General features: G+C 45.3%; 1 protein-coding gene across 1 annotated transcript in view; it reads left to right on the forward strand.

Annotated features, from left to right (window-relative positions):
* Positions 1-19237, forward strand: part of LOC133343857 (ADAMTS-like protein 1) — a 196051-nt gene that overhangs the window by 170832 nt on the left and 5982 nt on the right. The window contains exons 25-29 of the mRNA XM_061553780.1: positions 9907-10164; positions 13733-13922; positions 16354-16549; positions 18371-18480; positions 18961-19181. Coding sequence (XP_061409764.1) covers positions 9907-10164; positions 13733-13922; positions 16354-16549; positions 18371-18480; positions 18961-19181 — 975 coding nt within the window. The remainder of the gene's footprint in view (positions 1-9906; positions 10165-13732; positions 13923-16353; positions 16550-18370; positions 18481-18960; positions 19182-19237) is intronic.

A 19237-nucleotide genomic window follows, 5' to 3' on the forward strand; every position in this document is an offset into this window, starting at 1 on the left:
GTCTGTTCTGGATGGGCACAGTCGGCGGACCGGAGAGTTTTACATTTTCCATTTGTGCATCAGTCAGCAGCATCTGCCATGGCTTGTGTGGATGCGGTTTAGCGTGGATCATGAGCTTCGCGGAAGATCAAAACCAGGGATATGGGGAGGTTGATAGAGTGACATAAGACCGGAGTGCACGTGTGTGAAGGATGTTAAAATGGTGGAAGTCATGTTGTGAAATCAGATTGGAAGGCAGATAAGGAAGGGATGTGAAGATTAGAGTGATGTGGTCTCATTTGCAAGTGTGAGTGACACGTCTGACAGTGGAATTGCATGGCACTGCATAGCACAGTGGCAATCGTGTGTTTCTGAAGTGGACAAATTACATGATTCTTTCGGTAAAGTCACGTAGAAGGGAAATAATAAAATAAGAAAAAAAAAACATGATAAGATACAATTCTCACGACGTTTCGGCCACGACGCAAGCAGCCGTCCTCGGGTGAAGAACAGGGCTGTCGGGAAGACAGCGTCCTAATGAACACTGCTTAGCATATAAAGCTTTCGTGACTGCATGGATTCATATTCTTGGTTCTTTCTAGCAGTGTTCATTAGGACGCTGTCTTCCCGACAGCCCTGTTCTTCACCTGAGAACGGCTGCTTGCGTCGTGGCAGATTTTATTATTTCCCTTCTACGTGACTTTACCGAAAGAACCAAGAATATGAATCCATGCAGTCACGAAAGCTTTAAATCGAAATTGGACAAATTACCTTTGAACCCCTTTCAAAGCTGTGCACTGCCACCAGCGGAAAGAATCAAACCCTCAATGGCAGAGCAGCTGAATCCTGCCGCTTCCAAAGTCAAACGTTTTTGCCGCAATTGTTTAGTTCATAATGTGTCCCTTGACACCGCTGTGAAACAATATGGCTCGTTCAAGTATGGAAATAGAAATACGTGCACGTGTCCCGATTGCTGTAACTCTGTGCTTGTGTTACATTGGGGCACACTATTCTTGAAACCTCCACGTTACGATAGTGCTTACTTCCAGATGTGTTTGAACACAGTTGCATTGCGGAGAGAACTTTATAATGAAATTGCGATTTAGGCGGAGACGTAAATGCTATTTGCACACTGTATTTGTTCCGCTATTAATCTCACTCAAGTAGGAACAGACCCAAAGGGGAATGGCTGGCCTCAATAACTTTCTTTACTGCTTGTTTTCTAGCAACAGATTTAACATGGCAAAGATTAATATATGGCTCTTTAAGAAAGGACACGTTTGTAGACATTCTACTTACATACGAGTTACATTGCTGCAACAAATACATGTTCAATATTCTGACTGAACACAGTCAATAGCCTTCTGCATCTGTCTGCCATCCCTCCACATGATTAGCCATGGAATTGCACTTTGCCTTTCAGGCCTTTGATAAGAAAGTGAACTTTAACACTTACTTTTGCAGCATTGATTCTGAGTGATCAATCTCATTAAGAGCATTGCCACAAATAAGCACGTGTTTGTTTATATGGTGATGTTTGAAAATGTATCACGTAGGAGGCTTTCGCGACCAATATCATCCATAATAGAGGTTTTTTTGGGGGGTTAGATCGCGTAAATATATAAATGTGTCGTTAAACCCGCCACCACCCGACACAGCCAACTAGTAAGGGTTGTCACGTAAACAGAACATGCCAATTCGTCACTAGTACAGCACACCGGTGTGTTGGAGAGCCAAGCCACAACATTTACAATCTGAAAGTCAGTGGTGGTTGTCCTCTGGATTTAGCTCACCTCTGTCATCGGAATGTGGAATATTCACTGCTGGCTCAAGGTTGTCAAGAGGGAGCGAGCTCTACCCTATGCTCACCAGAGCACAAAATAATTAATACGTTTTGTCGCAGTGCCGAATTTTATTCGTAAATAGAGGTCTTGCCAGTAATATCAATTAAAATAAATCAAATCAAAGATCACTGTGTATGAAATGTCCTTAATCGTTTGGAAATAACACAGGTCAGTGCATGTTTAAACAAAGAACAAATATCGTGCATATGCATGGCTTTTGTAAATCTATCTAACACGTGTTTGTCCTCGGAAGTATCTAATTAGGAATAATGATGTTACAACAGCGCATAATGTGTGACATCATCTGTTGATGCCACACATTTTGTTTGTTACCACCGAAGCAAGCAAGGCGAATACTCTTATCGCTGAATTTTGTCGCCAAGATTTGAGCAAACGTATTTATAATTTTGGCCAGTTTTCTATAGAGTAAGCCCATAAAAGCAATACCAATTTATATACGTATATATTTTAAAGTATTTATACTGGATCATCATAACAAGAACTATCGTGGGACCCCCATTACAAACAGGCAGACGGACAGAGCTTGAACATCAACTACTTTCAAGATTAGTTGAACTGTGTAAACAATGCTGTGTTTGGTAGCAATACAAGCATATAATTAATTCATGACCGAATGCCCGACACGTAAGTTAATGCAAATGCACATTAATAAAACAAAATATACGATTGAAGATTTGTTTTTTTTTACTAAAGAAAAAATGATGAAAATATATTCAATAACAGTCACATTCTTTTTTTTTCTGCACAATGTAGTCACACGGTCTCGCAATAACGGACGAAGAGAGTCGATGCGTATTTAGCAAACACACCACGAAACGTGATTGAGTCACAACCGACATTGGATTAATGACCTGACCAATAAGGTTTACGTTTTGCATGGGTTCATGTTCCCGCAAAAACAAACCAAATCCAGCCGTCTATGTCGTGCAAATGAATGCAGCGTGAGTAAACCCTTTCATAATTTCAGGTGGTGATGGCTACAATGTGAAATGGATTATGAACATTCAATAGCATTCAAATATCACATAGAGCTCTGATAACGCAATCCATGTGTACATCGGTGACGTCTTGCGCTATTAATGCTATGCAGAATACATTTGTATCCCTTGAAATGAAATCAAGATTCTCTCTTAATGAAACATTTTCACGTTATTTTCCCCCAACTTTGTCGGTGTTCTGAGCAATCCATTGTTAGTCTACTAAGGCTTCAATCGAGGGCCACGTTACTTCAAATAAAGAAGCGTTTCCGTTAACGTTCTCTGGCAGCATGAGCAGACTATGTGAGGATCAAATATATTTCAAATGTGCTTATAAATATGAAAATATCAAAATTTATCCTTGCTCGTGGTGGGAAAAAAATATTCAGCGCCTTTTCTTTTTTGTTTACTTCAAGAGGTCGTGGAATTGTGCTCGCCGTATACAAAGACAAAGATCCGCCCCCGTATTTACTTTATCAAACTGTTGGGGCAAGTGCTGTTTAGTGAGCACCTATGAAGCCCGGCACGGCACACGAGGGGGTGGGTGGCCAGCACCACGCCCGGCCGCATTCGTCTCCCCAGTGCCAATGTTTTTTACACAACGCACCAGGTACTCATTTGAGGCTGAGTCGACCTAGGGGAGGTACAGGACCGGTTCAGATAATTCAGATAATCGTCACTGGTGTTGGCCATGAGCGGAAGTCGAACTCATGTCGCCGAGTATCGTAGAGCAGCGCACTAACCGCTTGTTTCAATGTCTGGCGAGTTCTTACAAACCCCGAGTTCACAGATTGCACATTTGTGGTTGTGGTCTTTGCCGCCTGCAAGTGGGCAACCAACTGTGAGATTTTATCCGAACTGAGCCACTTATAACGCAAGGCATTCATGAAGTACCGGGGCAGCAGGGTACCTCCAAAGGAAAGTGCCTCCCAGTCCAAGTTTCAGCAAAAGGAAACTCAATCCTGTTCCCCCGTGCTGCTTGGCAGATCCAGCAGTGAAAATGTTGTCATTCTTTGCCGAGTGTTAAAGCAAATGTGCTGCCTGCGCCGCAGATGTTTAACATCATACGGGAACCGTCTTTGGTGGATTATTCCACTGTGTGCCAACATGTGGATTAATGACCAAATTAACCCGCTGGTTATATACAAAACATCCCTGTTTAAAAGCAGAGCTTCCCTTTGAGACCACTGAGTGAGTGTGAGTGCATTTATCAAGGCCAATTAAAAAGGCACGAATAACGTCATTTTGCTGACGAGTAAGGAAAGAGTTCGGGAAGGGGAGATGAACAAAGATTTCGATGACAAAGGAATATGTCAGCTATTAATTACTCTCTACATGTAAATTGGGCTAAGTGACCCTTGCCTTGGCTAGTTTCAGGTAAATTTTCATTTTTTTAAACAGGCTGATTTGACTGTATTGTGCTGATTTAATTGAATCGTTACCAAGTGATGATTTTTGTTTTATTACATAAAAATGTATTTAACAAAATGGGAGAAAAAAATAACACATGATAAATTTCGTTTTAGTTGTCAGGCCTTAGTTTCATAATTCCAAGAGGTCATTGATATAAACAGATTCAATTGTCCGTTTTAAGATTAAACTGCAAATTCTAAAACTGCCTTTGGAAATTCCATAGTGTTACAATATTTCAGTTGCCAATGGATTATTCATGTTTTGCTTTGAGGGGTGCTTGTGACTGATTTTAAAGAGATTCAGCTGCCACAAATGTTTTGTTGATGTAAAGCCTGGAACAGCAGAGGTGCACACAGTAATCCTACACGCTGCAGAAGGGGTTTATGGGTCAGACAGCGGTCGTTATGTGCCTATGACACCCACCTGCAGTACTATGAGGTGACCATGCAGCGCAGCAAGTCGGTTTTCAAGCTCTCTGCGGATGTTTGGGTCTACGTGTGTTTCCCATCATCTGTGTGGGGAGTGGTAGTGCAGCGGTTAACGTGATCGGAGTTCGATTCCCGCTCACGGCCAACATTGGTGACAACTATCTGAACCGGTTGTGGACCTAACCAAGGTCGATTCAGCCGCAAATGAGTACCTGGCGTGGTGTGTAAACATCACCACTGGGGTGAAAGAGGCGGTCAGGCGTGGTGCTGGCTACTCACCAACTCGTGTGCCGTGCCGGCCTTCATAGGTGCTCGCTAACATCACTTGTCCCAACAGTCGGTCAAGGTTATACAGGGGGATCTTTGTCTTTGTTTTCCCCTCGTATGCCTATAATCCAGTTTTGCCTCGACATATAAACATGCTCAGTAATGAATTAGCTAAATTCCCAAAGAGGACCTCAAAGAGTCTTGAGAATCAACCAGGTTCCATGGATACGTTAAGAACGTTTACAATACCCATCATAAGGTTGTGATCATTGTTCTTGATAAAATATATCTGTCGGTTCCTTTGTTTTATAACAGGCATATTACATGACACATTGCAATGTAAACACTCCGTGCTCATGACACACGCTAATCGTATGTTTATTGCTTTGGAATCGCGGCCATAAGGCACTTACGTAACTCTGATGGAAAAAAAGCTGCCGCTATTCTTCTGTAATAATCTAGGTTTCCCTTTTAAGTTTTTGCCAGCAAGACATCAACGCACATTGGCTTGCGTGGGCGAAGCAAACGTGGCTGACACTTTCATTGTGATCTTGATCGTAAACAAGCTTTGCGTTGAGCACGTTCGTGCTACACTGCTGCTGCTGCTGCAACTTCTTTCAGGTATCTAACTTTTGGCCCTCGTTCTATTGGCTTTCATGAATTTAACAAAACACTTTGTCAACGTGATGAGTGTTCTTGTGAAGGTGTAGTGACATAAAATTGGCCACTACGTAGCATAGCGCTGGCTGCTGGCAGGGAAGGGGATCTGCAGCTTGTAGCAGCCCTGACTGACAGCAGGCCACGTGATAGACCCGAGAGGGATCTCGGGGAAAGGTTACGGAAGGGACACGTCGAGAGCCGCTAGTAGGTTCCAGAAGTGGGGCGTGGCCAGGCCACGGTGACAGTAAAAGAGGGGCCCGGGGAGGGGACCTCGGGGCTGTCGTTTGGAGTGGGATCCCTGTTGTCGTTGTTGTTGCTGCTGAAGATCGTCGCCATCGTCGCTGCTGTCTCCACTTGATAATAGCGCTGCTAGACGTAGCTGGCTGTCTCGGTTCAGCGCCGTCAGTGTCAGACGGCTAGCGTTGTGTGTAGGCTAGCAACCAGTGTAGAGTTGCGTGTAAGACAGAGGGTGTGTAACAGTGTAGGGTGTGTATTGTATAAAGTGTGCTCGGTTTAATTAAACAATTGCCTCCAAGAAGTTACGTCTCCAAGTCAGTCACTACAAAGGTATAAATGCAGCCATTTGTTTTTTCTTCCCTTAACCTAATCACAAAAAAGTGTGCACGTGTGAAAAGCATCCAAATTTGCCACCTGTGTAGACATCGAAATAATTAGTTGAAACAAATAATGAATATTAAAATATTTTCTGCCACAATGAGAATCTATACTCACACATACACTTGGGTTTTCATTGCAAATTTGGATTTTTAAAATAAAGCGTTTTAAGATCAAAATTGACCTGTTTCTACTTTAACAAATTGGGTAATTTGCAGCTTCCCAAATGTCATTCCCTTCAACTGCCACTGCTCATTGAATGTACAAGTAGCATCCTGGGGGAAATCCAACACTTGTGAATTGTTTTTCATAAAAATGCTGCTACTTGCATTATTAATTATTGTATTTAGTGTGTGATTGAACATCACTCATTTTATTAATAAAGTGATTGGGGAAACCCGGTGTTAGTATTTAAAACAGCAATATAACTTACATATATAACAGAGGCTTATCAGTGCATGCACCAGGATTCATGCACTGTCGGCAAATAACGTATTCTTCACAGGATGTGCGTTGCTGGAATAAACTCCACTGCTACAATACAACAGTGAAAACGTAGCACCGGACATAAATGCTCTTTTAGCTTTGATGCAGGCACATTTCAACCTGGGGGGGGGTGGTGAGTAGAGGGAACAGCTTGTGCAATGATACAAGTCCAGTGGAGGGCAAGGCTTAGTCGTAACCCCATTTCCACGACGACCCAAGACAATAAATCATCGTGAAGCAAGGAAAGACTGGAGGGGTGGTCAGGACCATTCGTAAGTCAGTTGTCAAAATCAGTCAGAAAATAGTCAACCTGACCACATCCTGAAGTGCAGATGTTACATAGTCTCTGTTGCTATTAACGGAATTGGGCTATTGTGTGCCAGGGCCATAGCCAAAACTCCACGTTTAGAAATGTATCGCGATTAAATTACTCAATTCAGCTGGGTTAGGTGTGACTTCATTCAATCATTGACGGTTCAATAAAATGACTGCCACAAAGTGGGAAGTCAACTATGATTGTAGAAGGGAAACTACTGGTGCTGCCATTGCTATATGGAATTATTATTCACTAATAATAGCTGCGCTGTTATTGAGAATAGGTTTTCCCCTTTTTTTCTGGCAACAAAATAGGTGTTAAGATATTAAAACGCCAAACTGAAACCTTTTACAAGGAATCATGTCTGCATTAACCACAATACTTGTGGTCAGAATGCAAACAAAAAACATACTCTTATAATATATGCATTGTCTTTGAACCTGATTGGTCCACACCATTACATAACACAACCCATTACTGATTTAGGCATGGAGAAATATTAACTTTGAAATTCACAAAAGCGTTCCGTTCACATATGTAAAAGATATCCGCATCTGAGTTTGCTCTCACCGAGCCACAAACAAAGAAAACGTAATTTTACATTGATGTTCTAGGACTTGCAGTCAACATTAATGCATTTATATGATTTGTCTTCTGGCATAACCACATCTTCAAGATCGCATCTGCAGGATCTTAAACTGAGCGCATCGCTTGTTGAATCTGCGAGCGCAGCTTGGCTTGCTGCAGTGGTACATGCAGATAAAATATACAATCTAATTATTTTGAACCCTCGAGTACCTTCAATTTCACTTGTTGAAGTTACAAGTTGGAAAATTTCCAGTGTTCAACAACAAAGAAGGTTCTGCTGATCAGCAAATACTTCAATAACATCTGCACTTCTGGATAAATGACTTTGAAACCCTCTGTGTGCCATTTGTTATAAAGAACATAAAGGATCAAATTTGCCGTATCGTTACTTAAAAAAAAATCACATTTTATTCAGACTTAGCATGCCTTTTAAGTGTCGGCCCTCTGTCAATGATGAATGTTATGTTACCGCTTTAAATCAGATCTCTCAAACTGCTTTAACCGACCGCTGCCCACGCTTACACACGGGCTTTACGAACGCTGTGCATCGAGGAACTCCTGGTCAAGCGTCAAATGAATGACCAAAGTCAACATCCAGTTCTCACGTTTAGTCAGTTGCTTTTCAATTGCCATACAGAAAAGAGAGAGAGATTGAGAATACGACGACATTATGTTTAATCCATGTCGCAAACCAGACTCGCTGTTGGGTGCACAACGATCAGCCCAGAGACCACACTAAGCACTGGTTTGTGGTCATTGCAGTTGAATATTCGGTTCTACTTTAAAAAAACATATTTTTACTTCTAACAATCATTCAAGTCAAATAGTTTTCATACTCAAGTGGTGAGCGAGCACTTGCTGTGTCTGCGCCCGCGGTTGTCGAATTCCCGACCGTTGGAAATTCGTTTATCCGTTAATGTGGTTACTTTTAAGTCTCGTTTTAAAACACATCTTAAGTCAATTTATTCTATGTAGCGCTCCTTCTCTCTTGGCCTTTCATTATCCTTATTCCTACAAGGCGCCTTGAGACATTAGTGGAAGACGCCGTACAAATAAATGTAAATCATTATGATTATTTCCTCTACTGACAGCTCCGAGTCTAGTGATGGACTTTCTCCGCAATTCAACGGTGGAGGTCATCCTCTCCGTAGGATGGGACACTGTCGACTTCTCTCCAAGTGGCACTCATTTTGTCAACCCCAGGGAGACGATAAACCAAGTCAACCCCCAATCAGGTTTTGCAAATTGTGATTCGAATTGCTCTGAACACAGTGCCACTTGTCCAGATGTGTGTGCATGTATTAAATTATATAAGAATATAGACACAGGCTGCCTATATAGAGGAAAAGGAAAAGTCAAACATATAGCAGAGACTAAGACATCTGGCCAGCATAGAGGAGTAGGCCAAGATACCATGTAGAGCGGCTCTCTGAAGTTCTCTCTCGTGGAGGTTCTGCTGACACCAGAGACATAAGTGGGAAATTATTTGGGCTGCATGTTTACTTGTTTTTTGTTACCTTTTCTCGTGGGAACTAGAAGAAGACGATGGAGATTGTAACTGCAATAATGAGCTCACGCCGGAGGTGTTTCCTAATGAGCCAGCTCAGGACTGCGCCACGCATGCTCGAGGGCGTCATCGTTCGCGGACGCGCGCCGGGCCTGCCGAGACGAGAGGAGGCGCACGAGTTTCTGCATTTCGAGAGCCATGGAACGGCTGACTGAAAATATGCACGGCACATTCTGCAGGCCTCCTCTGCCTGTGGCATCTCTCCAAGGCGAACGCGAAATCAAACAGAAGAAACCACGGCCAGCCTAATCCAGGGGATGTGGCAGCGTTACGAGGGGGTAATCCAAAGGGTCTAGTGCTGATTGAGAATGACAAGGCGATGTTTTGCAAGCGCAGATGGCTCGTGCAGTCGTGGCTGGAGGGCTGGGCAAGCCTCAACACACACACATACACTCCTTGCAAATTCCGCAGCAGGTCACGCGAGAAACTTTTGCCATTTGGCAGCAATAAGGTGGTGGTCTCTGAGCACCTACATGGGATGATGGGTGTTGTTTCTGCTCAGCCATGCTTTAAAGTAGAGCTACTTTTATTCGGTGAACTTTGGCTAACTTGAAATGTGTGCGATAGGCCTGCCTGCGATACGTGATTGCGGCAAGGCCCTGTTTTCAAGAGGGGCTCCGAATTATGAACACGGCACCGATCCCATTCCGTGGAGAGCAGACCGCGGACCGGAGCATCCGCGGAACGGCATGCGATGAGCGTCGTTTCTCTCTCGCACTTCTCCCACCCCCCCGCCCACCAAAAGGCTGCCCGGTGGTGTGCCACCCGTTCCTCCCGGTCACTTGGCTGCTCGGCGGGCAGCCGGTCGCGGCGGAGAGGGACGCCGACGGCCCCGAATTTGCGGGGGGCGGCCGTCTGCTGGTGCTGCCGCCCGCGAACGCCGGCCCACCGGGGCACTACTCCTGCTCGCCGTCGCACGCCCACGGCAACGCCTCGACCTCCTCGACCTCTTCCTTCACCTCCGGCGGACGCCTCAGCGCGAACGTCACCGTGCAGCCCGCAGGTCTGTGAACGCCGCGCCCGGAAGCGTCGACCCGTTATAAAAAAGTCAACGCTGGGAAGAACAAAAACGATAGCCCAACGCGTTTGGACTTTCCATTCTGGAGCACATCACATTCCTCCTGAATGGACATCGGCTCTCTTGTGCCCTCACCGTGACAGGTGGTGCTAAAGATGACCCGAAGCATTACCACCCTCTCCCAATCCTTTCCCCTCTCATCAAGATCTTTGAGATCTTAAAATGACAACAACAACATCTACACTGGAGAGTGCTCATCTCTATTATTGGTGGCCCTGTTGCAAGGTTAGGGGCCTCACTTTGAGTAGGGCACCCACTGTTTTGCTTGCCCGCAAAGTGGCACTCGTTTTATGAAACTCCGATTAGCACGGTTGACTACATATGGTGCAAAAGAGGTTCAACATAGATACGTATATCACCTCTCTACTCTTCCACACATGACCAGATTGACTTGGATGAGATCGGAGTATTCACACTTTCGACCCACCACATATGAACTACCGATGGGCTACCTGTGGTGCTCTCACTTGTGCTGCTGGGTGGACAGAGGTGAGGAGTATTTTAGAATATTGCCCCATTGTTTCAACTGCCTTGCCAAGAGATCAAACTTGCGAACTCTAGACGTATACCTTTCTATTCTTACACATTTAAAAGCAATAATCGTAGCCTAAAAGTGGGCCATTGACTATGTAGAAAACTCAACATTTTTTAAGTGGATTTGGTATTGTACCACTGGCTATTTTAAAACCCCAGAAAATCCAATTATTAGAGAAGAGTTTAACTTGGCTGGGAATGGGTATTGATGTTGGCTTGCAGTTGACAAACCTGCCTTTTCCCCGTGGCTTGCATAATCAGAAATAAAACTGCATAGGAACATTAACGAGAGGCAGCCAATTCATCATCATCTCCTGAGCATGTGTGTAAAATATTAAAATCAATAATTACCGCACCATGTCTATTTAGGCATCGCGTGATTGCGATGACAATTTACAAGTGAAGATTTAATTATCCGTGAAGCCAATCGACTCGATTTGAGGCGACCTGTGTAACGCTGTTTCAGCACAGAGCACATGCAAGCAGTTTTAAAAAGTTGACGTTCTCTAAGAATTCCCGCATTGAATACGTTCACGATGCATATGCGTGTTGATATGTGTTCACTTACACATCAACACCAGGCTCTTGTGCCATGTACTCTGGAGAATGCAGTGAAGCTTTGCCATTTAAATATGTTGAGGCTGCATGTATGCTCAGACTTTCCACTACCATCATCATCATCACATCGACCAATATTTCACATGTTCCTAACAAGTGACTCAGAGCGAGACACAGCAGCAGCAGGCCCGACTTGGGTGGATACACGGGGTCTCAGCGGCGCTGGTTCAGTCAACGTGCTGTTTTTAACATGTGCAAAGGGAGTGTACAGTATTAATTTTCGTTATGCTTTGAGACAGATGTAAAGCATGTCTTGTAACTAGGGGTTGAATGATTCAACTGCTCCGCCGTTTGGGAGAATTTTCACGATTCAGGAGCACAATGCGATCCAAGAATCGATACTTTTTGTTTTTACATTACAGGGAAAGGTAGTACTTCACCTCCAATACCTGCGGGGGTGATGCGAACCTATTACTTACAGCACATGCGAATCTGAAAGCGTTGATTCCTGTGCACTCTGCTATGTGATGCATGCGTATATTGTAACCTTTTGGAGTCATCAACGTTAAGAGAAGACTCAATGAATTGTTCCACTCCTGATTATAATCAATCATAGCAGATAGTGTAAGGATTAATACTCGGGAGGTATTAGTAATTACTGATTGTCTAGGCAACACAATCGCGAGAAGCATTCCATAAATAATAACCAAAAAAAATACTCGGCAACAGAAAGTGGTGTGAATCTGTACAAGTGCTGGCTTTATATTTAACTATCAAGTTCAATACGTCTGCCAAATCTGTAGACCTTAACAGAACCGTGTTTTACGGCACACGGTGTTGTGAATCAATTCAGATTTCGTCGCACAAAATTGAAAGCAGCTGAGTGGTCGCCATGTTGGATAAAAGTGCCCGTTGTGCAACATCGGCGCTCTCACTGTGAAATCGAATAAATACGGCGGTTCAAATTAAGCTGAAGATGCTCAACGTGCCGTCAAGTGATGCCTCATTGAACACAGGACCAGCCTCTCCCAGCCAATGTTTGAGTCACAGGAAACTGGAAATTGTCTGTCCATGAGGTCTTTGAAAAGCTTTTGTTCTTTTTTTGTAATGCCCCATGTGGTTTTCTGAAATAATAGTCTATGATACCAATAAAATATATATGTACATGCGTTTGCCAGTTTTTCGGAATTGTAAAGCAACATTGATTTTTAACTGTGCAATGTGAAGAAAAAACTATTGTTAAATAAATAACACATGAATTAAAAACATGCTTTTTGTTACCATCACTGAGCGGTAACACACAATTTAACGTTTTGGCCGACTGACCTGTACAAGAGAAAAAAAACGGTACAATATTTAAAATAAATCAGTCTATGCACAAGTTAGAATATTACTAATTTGGTAAAACAGTAGGGCTGTCATTTCAGAAGCTCTGCGTTCAAATCCTAGCCACCATCATCATGACCAAGATGTTGATGTCATCACCACCATCATCAGGATGGTGATGATATCAACATCTTGATCATGTCATCACCACCATCATCAGGATGGTGATGATGATGACATCATCATGATCAAGATGTTGGGTGGTGCAGTGGTAATGATTCCCGACTCGTGCCTTTTGTGAACGTATCATGTAACTCGTATTGGCCAAAACACCCCAATGCTGAAAATTTGCCGGCAAATAATAATGATTCAATAGAAATCACATATAGCAACAGCATCGCCCCCCTACTGCGTAAATAAACACTCGGAAGCCTCCTCAAAAGGAGTCTTGAGACGCAGTGAGGGTCTCCTGGGCAAACAGGCATCGTCGTAAAAATGAGGAGAATGAGGCGGCGTGTTTGGTGGGAGGTCAGGAGCGTTTGTCGGATGGAGAGACTTGCTCCTGTCAGAGACAAAACTGGAAATCGTTCACAGGCTCAGAGCTCGTTTTTGCAATGGGACACTTTGATGTTGGTGCGCCGAATCACATTGAAACAAACAACAATTCAAAAGTGAATATTATATTCATCGACATGGTGTTATCATTATATCCATCTGGGTGTCTTTGTGGCAGTGTGTTAGAGGAAGGTGATGAGTTTAAGTCTCTGCCAAGGCTTGACCCAGACCAACATCCCTCTGAAATCAATAAAACGCATAATATTTTGGGAGAAAACAAAAGAGTGGTTTTCCTTTGGCACAACGGTCCCTTTCCATAGGAGTGTGGCATTTTGACCGCTCGCCTGAGGGCCGCCAACTGCGACGTTGCTCGTTTTCACAAGAGAGCACCCCCTTGACCTCGCCTTCGCCGAATGCGACACGACGCAAACGGCGCGACACACGACGCAACGGCGAGGTGCGTTGGCCGCTGACGTCGTCGCCGCCGTCACCGACCTGCAAACGTTTTTTTGTTACGCAGAGCACCGGTGGTTCGTGAACGACACGGGCAGCTGCCCCACGAGCTGTGGGAACGCGAGCGCGCGCGTCGCACCCGCGCCGCGGTGCGTGCGCGACAACGTCACGGTCGTGAGCGACACCTTCTGCAGCCTCCTGCCCAGGCCGCAGCCGCCGACCAACTCCCCGTGCCCAGCCGTCGGCTGTCAGCCATGGTGAGCTCCTTCTTGGCCGCCCACGGGAAGGAAGGAAAAAAAAGGGAGAAAAACATGCGCAGCCCGGGTCCAAGCGAGCCGTCGTAGCCGTCTGGCAAAATGCGTTGTGGTGCTTTTATTTTGTGTTGACGTTGTGTTTATAATCTGTGGATGGATGATGTTGTGGGATATATGCCAGTGCAATTGGGCAAGGTGGAATTGTGGCAGTGTTTGATTTATATGCAGAAGGTCACAAGTTAAGTTTGGAGTAAGAAGTCAACTCGGTCGAATTCCCACTGCTGATTCAGGGCCCCTAGCAGAGGCAAGCACTTGAGAACGGTGACTTGACAATGATGCAAGTTCCAGGGCTACAATGTGGTAGGCAGTGCTACATCACCTTTGTGGTGATGTAGGCTCTTCACTAAGATTCCCATAGCCACCCACTTCTCTTCTCTCATTACGGATGCCAACAGAAGGCAAGCTTAAACATAATCACGTTTTCCCTTTTGAGAGTAAATAGTTTGGCAACCTACTATATGAAGTGAGGTGCCATACTATATCACACAAGTGTAAGTTATAGAACCCTCTTCTGTGCGTTCGAGATCATAAAATGCCGTTAACAAGCACGATCTGATCCTTTTCTGTCAACGCGGAACGATCAGCTGCAAGTGCTGCGTAATCAAAACCAAACGCACAACAGCGTTGGCCCCGCCATGAATTCCCAGCAGTGCAATACTGTGTCATCATAAAGTCATCCAGAGTGGTTTGATTAAACCATTGAGTGTTGCTTTAGAACCGGCCGAGTGGCGCTCAAGATGAATATATCGTTCTTGCGGGGGGGGGGGGGGGGGGGCTGTGAAATAATAAGAGGCAAATTTCACAACAAATGTTTGAGTGCAGAAACCGAAAAACATTTGCTTCAAAGGTTGATTAATCGCTCACGCGGGTGCAGTAAATTCAACGTGGTGTAAAGGCCACACGTTGAAAAAGCGCGAGTATAAAACGTGCCAAACAATAAAAATCACAATCAAATGTAACAGGCCAACGTTTGCGCAATAGCATTTTCAATTCAAGCATGTTTTAATGGCTAAATTGATATATGTTTTATGTTGTGTAGCAGTCAGGTGCGGGCACAATCTTAGTTTCTCATCACTTTTATCCGTAATGTCCTATTCGCGAGATTCACCGTGAAATGAAATGTGATTTTCCTTTATGGGCAAGTCGACGATACGCCGTAGGCAAATTTCCAGCATCGTAACCTCTGCCTTGTTAAAGTGTCCAGGAACAACAACAAAATTACCATATTTTTCCATTAATACTGCATTATGGCAATAAAAATATCTAAGAATCGTATGCGTTGGGTAACGGCCCTTCTTTGGAGGAGAAAGAGAGAGTTCGTAGAGATTAACTTACAGCTAAAGATCCCACTCTCCACTGTGGGGCCCCTGAGAAAAACAACCTCAGCTCAGTGTGTGCTTTGTATCGTAAAAACAATCGCTCATAGTCGGAAGGCTTTGACGTGGTCAACAAAACCAAACTTATTTGATGCCTCTTTAGCCAGATTAGTAATATCAATACCATCTACATCGTTGTCTTTATGTTCACCGTGACGATAGTTATCATTTTTCGATTTAAAGCTTTCGTGACTGCAGGGATTCATCTTCTTGGTTCTTTCGGTAAAGTCACGTAGAATGGAAATAATAAAATAATAAAAATAAAACATAATAAAATAATTCTCACGACGTTTTGGCCACAACGCAAAAAAAACGAACTAAAAAGCACTCCACTTAAGAATAATTAACATGACGATAATGCCTAAAACGCCTCAAATATGTTACATTCAATTGTCTTGCGATAAACAAGGGAACATTATAGTAGGTTTTTTTTTAAAGCGCAGCTACAGAATCACTCAGGATTACTGGGTAAATCAACAAGAAAATCGAAGCGGTTTAAATAGAACCACGGTCAGACATTCCCCCGGCGTGTCCTGTCTCGAGAGACTTTGACTTTTAAACAAATTTTATTGCCGCCAGCAGCAAAAGTACTGGAGGCGATTTCAATATGAAATACAGTCAACAGCAAACAAAAGAAAACAAACGTTACAAATCGACGCGCTATGGCGCTGAAAGCACCTCGCACAATACAAAAGAAAAGTCACGTGGTGGTTGTGGTGTCATCGCGCACGCCACGGTGACGAGCGAGCGCTTCAGAAGGTGAACACGAGGGTGCCGTCCACGCTGGTACAGAGAGGGGCCTTTCCGGCTCCCCAGCGTTCTAAGAAGACGTGCACATCACCGACATGTGTGTGGTATGCGTGCTCCAGCCGGAGCCGTGCCTTAAGCAGGCCTCTGAACACTGGAAGCACAGAGCAGCCGTCAGTGTCACCCTCCAGCATCTTTTGTCTCGAGAGAGAGACAACTCCTGAACACGGCCACGGTCCCTGCGCATGCAGGTGGGTGACGGGGCCCTGGTCTGCCTGCTCCGAGGCATGTGGCGCAGGCGTGCGGGTGCGCAGCGTCGTCTGCCGCTCGCCGGCTGGAGCCACCGCCCTGCCCGACTCCAGCTGCAGAGGGGCGGAGCGCCCGGCACGAGCCGAGCCCTGCAAGCGCCACGGATGCCCCGAGTGGGCCGTCGGAGCCTGGGCAGAGGTGGGGATGGTGGGGTGGTGGTGGTGGGAAACAACCGGGCGTGGTGCTGCTGCCCCCCCCCTCTCCTACCTACCTCCCCCCAGTGCCGGATGAAGTTCGTGCGGGACCTGTAGCATTATGTTATGAAGGGGGCCTTAAGTAATAAAAAACACAAATATTAAAACACATTTTTTTATAGTAAAGTAATTGTATTTTTTCATTTGCTACACAGCCAAATAATGTGACAAATCGCTAATCTTAAACACCCAGTCGTTCATAATAGTTGAAGGCGGTATAGTGCTATAGTAATAGAGCAAGTGTATAATCACTGAACCGGAATTGATAGCTTGAAAGCATTTTAGCGCGGGGACCTTGAAAGTGCGGGGCCCGTAGCTACATGTGTAGCCACTTTTGCTATGAGGATCATCCGGCACTGCCCCCTCATCTCTCTCTCTGTCCACTCACCGCTCCAGTGCACGAGGAATTGGCATCGTCATTGTTTGTAATCGTAATTGTCGTGATCGTCATTCATCATAATTATTGTTGTTCTTATTGGAACATTCATCACTACGATGGCTCAATTGCATCGTCATCTTTATGATGATGCTGATGTTATTATGAATGTCATGATACATTTCATCATCAGTGTTGTCTTTATGTTCATCATAACAATCATTATTTTTACTCGCAGCCTGATACACCACCATCACGCGTCGGGCAGGCACTGCACACGTGCACAAGCTCCCCCCCCCCCCCCCCCCCCCCCCCGACATCACAAAAGAATACAGATGGTTATCTATCAGCTTAACTCATGCTAAGCCCGTGCACGACCATCCACACTGCTTGCTCCCCCCCTTAACACCCGATATAAACACGTTGTCTCTTAATAACTCTCTTCACACGCCTCCGTAATTTTGCTGGAGCAGTCAACACCTGATAACGGTTGCTTGTGTTGCTTCCGAAACGTCGTGATTTAATTTATTTGTTTTCATTTTTAATTTATTTTTTTAAAAATACCTACGTGACTTTACCGAAAAAACCCAAGCGTATGGATACTTGCAGTCACGAAAACTTCAAATCTAGAATTAGAATGATCATCCAGGCAGGGGGGAGTGTTGGCACAGTGGTTTACCGTACTGCGCTCGGAGCTCGGAAACCTGCGTTAGATTCCCATCAGAGGCCAACATGAATGGCGAGTGGTCGATGGACCACTCGCGTGCCCCCCTTCACCAAGCTGCATTCAGCAGTGTCGTGAACTCTGGACAAACATTCTCCACGACTGGCAGAGGTGGCGAAACCTTCCTCGTGTGGTGGATTGACAAAGAATGTAAAAATGTACGTTACATTAGATGTTTAATATTATTGTTGGGATCATGGTAGTTGTTTTCATGATCACTGAAATCGTACTTATCATTATCTTTAGTAAAGATTCTTTACTATATATATTATCATCTGTAACAACACAACAAAATTGTATCCATGAGATTTTCGCTGACGTCTGTCTGGTCAATGTGGGTGTGTGTGCAGTAAGCGATAGTGTAGTGGTTAGCGCGCTGCACTACGAACCTGGCGACCCAGGTTCGATTCCCACTCATGGCCAACACCAGTGACGATTATTTGAACCGGTCCTGGGCCTCCCCTAGGTCGACTCAGCCTCAAATTAATACCTGGTGTGGAGTGTAAACATTAGCAGTGGGGAGACAAAGGTGGCCGGGCATGGTGCTGGCCACCTACCACCTTGCGTGCTGCGTTGGCCTTAATAGGTGCTCGCTAACACAACCTGTCCCAACAGTCTGTTAAAGGCTTTACGGGGGGGGTATGTTATTTTCTTTGTGCATTCAGTGTACAGGCCGGTGCGTTGGACTTGGCATCGGAACTCAGCATCGGAGAGTCCTCTGCTTCCTGCACAATGGCACAGCTGCTCCTGAGAGCGACTGTGCCGGCAAGACAAGGTGAGATCGCTTTCCGTGACTTCGTAAACCTTGGAGCGTGACTTATGACTCCAGTTTAAAAGCGCTCCATATATCGCAACAGGTTTCCCATCGTAACTTTCAATCTAAAGGTTGGCCATGATGTGCCTTAAAGTTTTCCCTATTTTCTCGTATTTTTTTAACGTGTTCTTAACTTTTTGATGTTCCCAGCACGGCAGTAAAATCAATGGTCAAGTGGGTTTTTTTTATCTCCCTGCTTTTGTCTACCAGCAGCATAAATAGGCAAACCACAGTCGATCTGCAGGTTGCCGGTGGTAGAATAAAAGTATGGGTACTCCACAAGATGCGCTGACCGGCATGGAAGAATAGCCCAAATACTCTCTCGAGATGCTCTCTATGGCCCTTTCAAGTGGGGGCCCTGCCGCCAGCAGTGGACGTGAGCCATGCGCTGCCAGGCCGCACCCTCACCTGCACGTGCGCGTCAATCTCTGCCGCACGCAGGCCCGGCTCGGTGCAGAACTGCAGCGTGGAGGCGTGCGCCGTGCAGTGGCGGACGGGCCCCTGGGCCGTGTGCACGGCGAGCTGCGGCACGCACGGCTTCCAGGCGCGGCGCGTGGAGTGTGCCCATGTGCGCACGGCGCGCGTCGCCCCCGACGCGCACTGCGCGTGGCAGCACAAGCCCGCGACGTGGCAGCGCTGCAACATCACGCCCTGCGCCACGAGTGAGCGGCGAACGAGCGCGCTCGCACCCGCGTGCGTGCGCGAGCTTTGCTAGGCA

This window comes from Lethenteron reissneri, chromosome 18, assembly GCF_015708825.2.
Source record: "Lethenteron reissneri isolate LAM-NWPU_2019-01 chromosome 18, ASM1570882v1, whole genome shotgun sequence".
NCBI lineage: Eukaryota > Metazoa > Chordata > Hyperoartia > Petromyzontiformes > Petromyzontidae > Lethenteron > Lethenteron reissneri.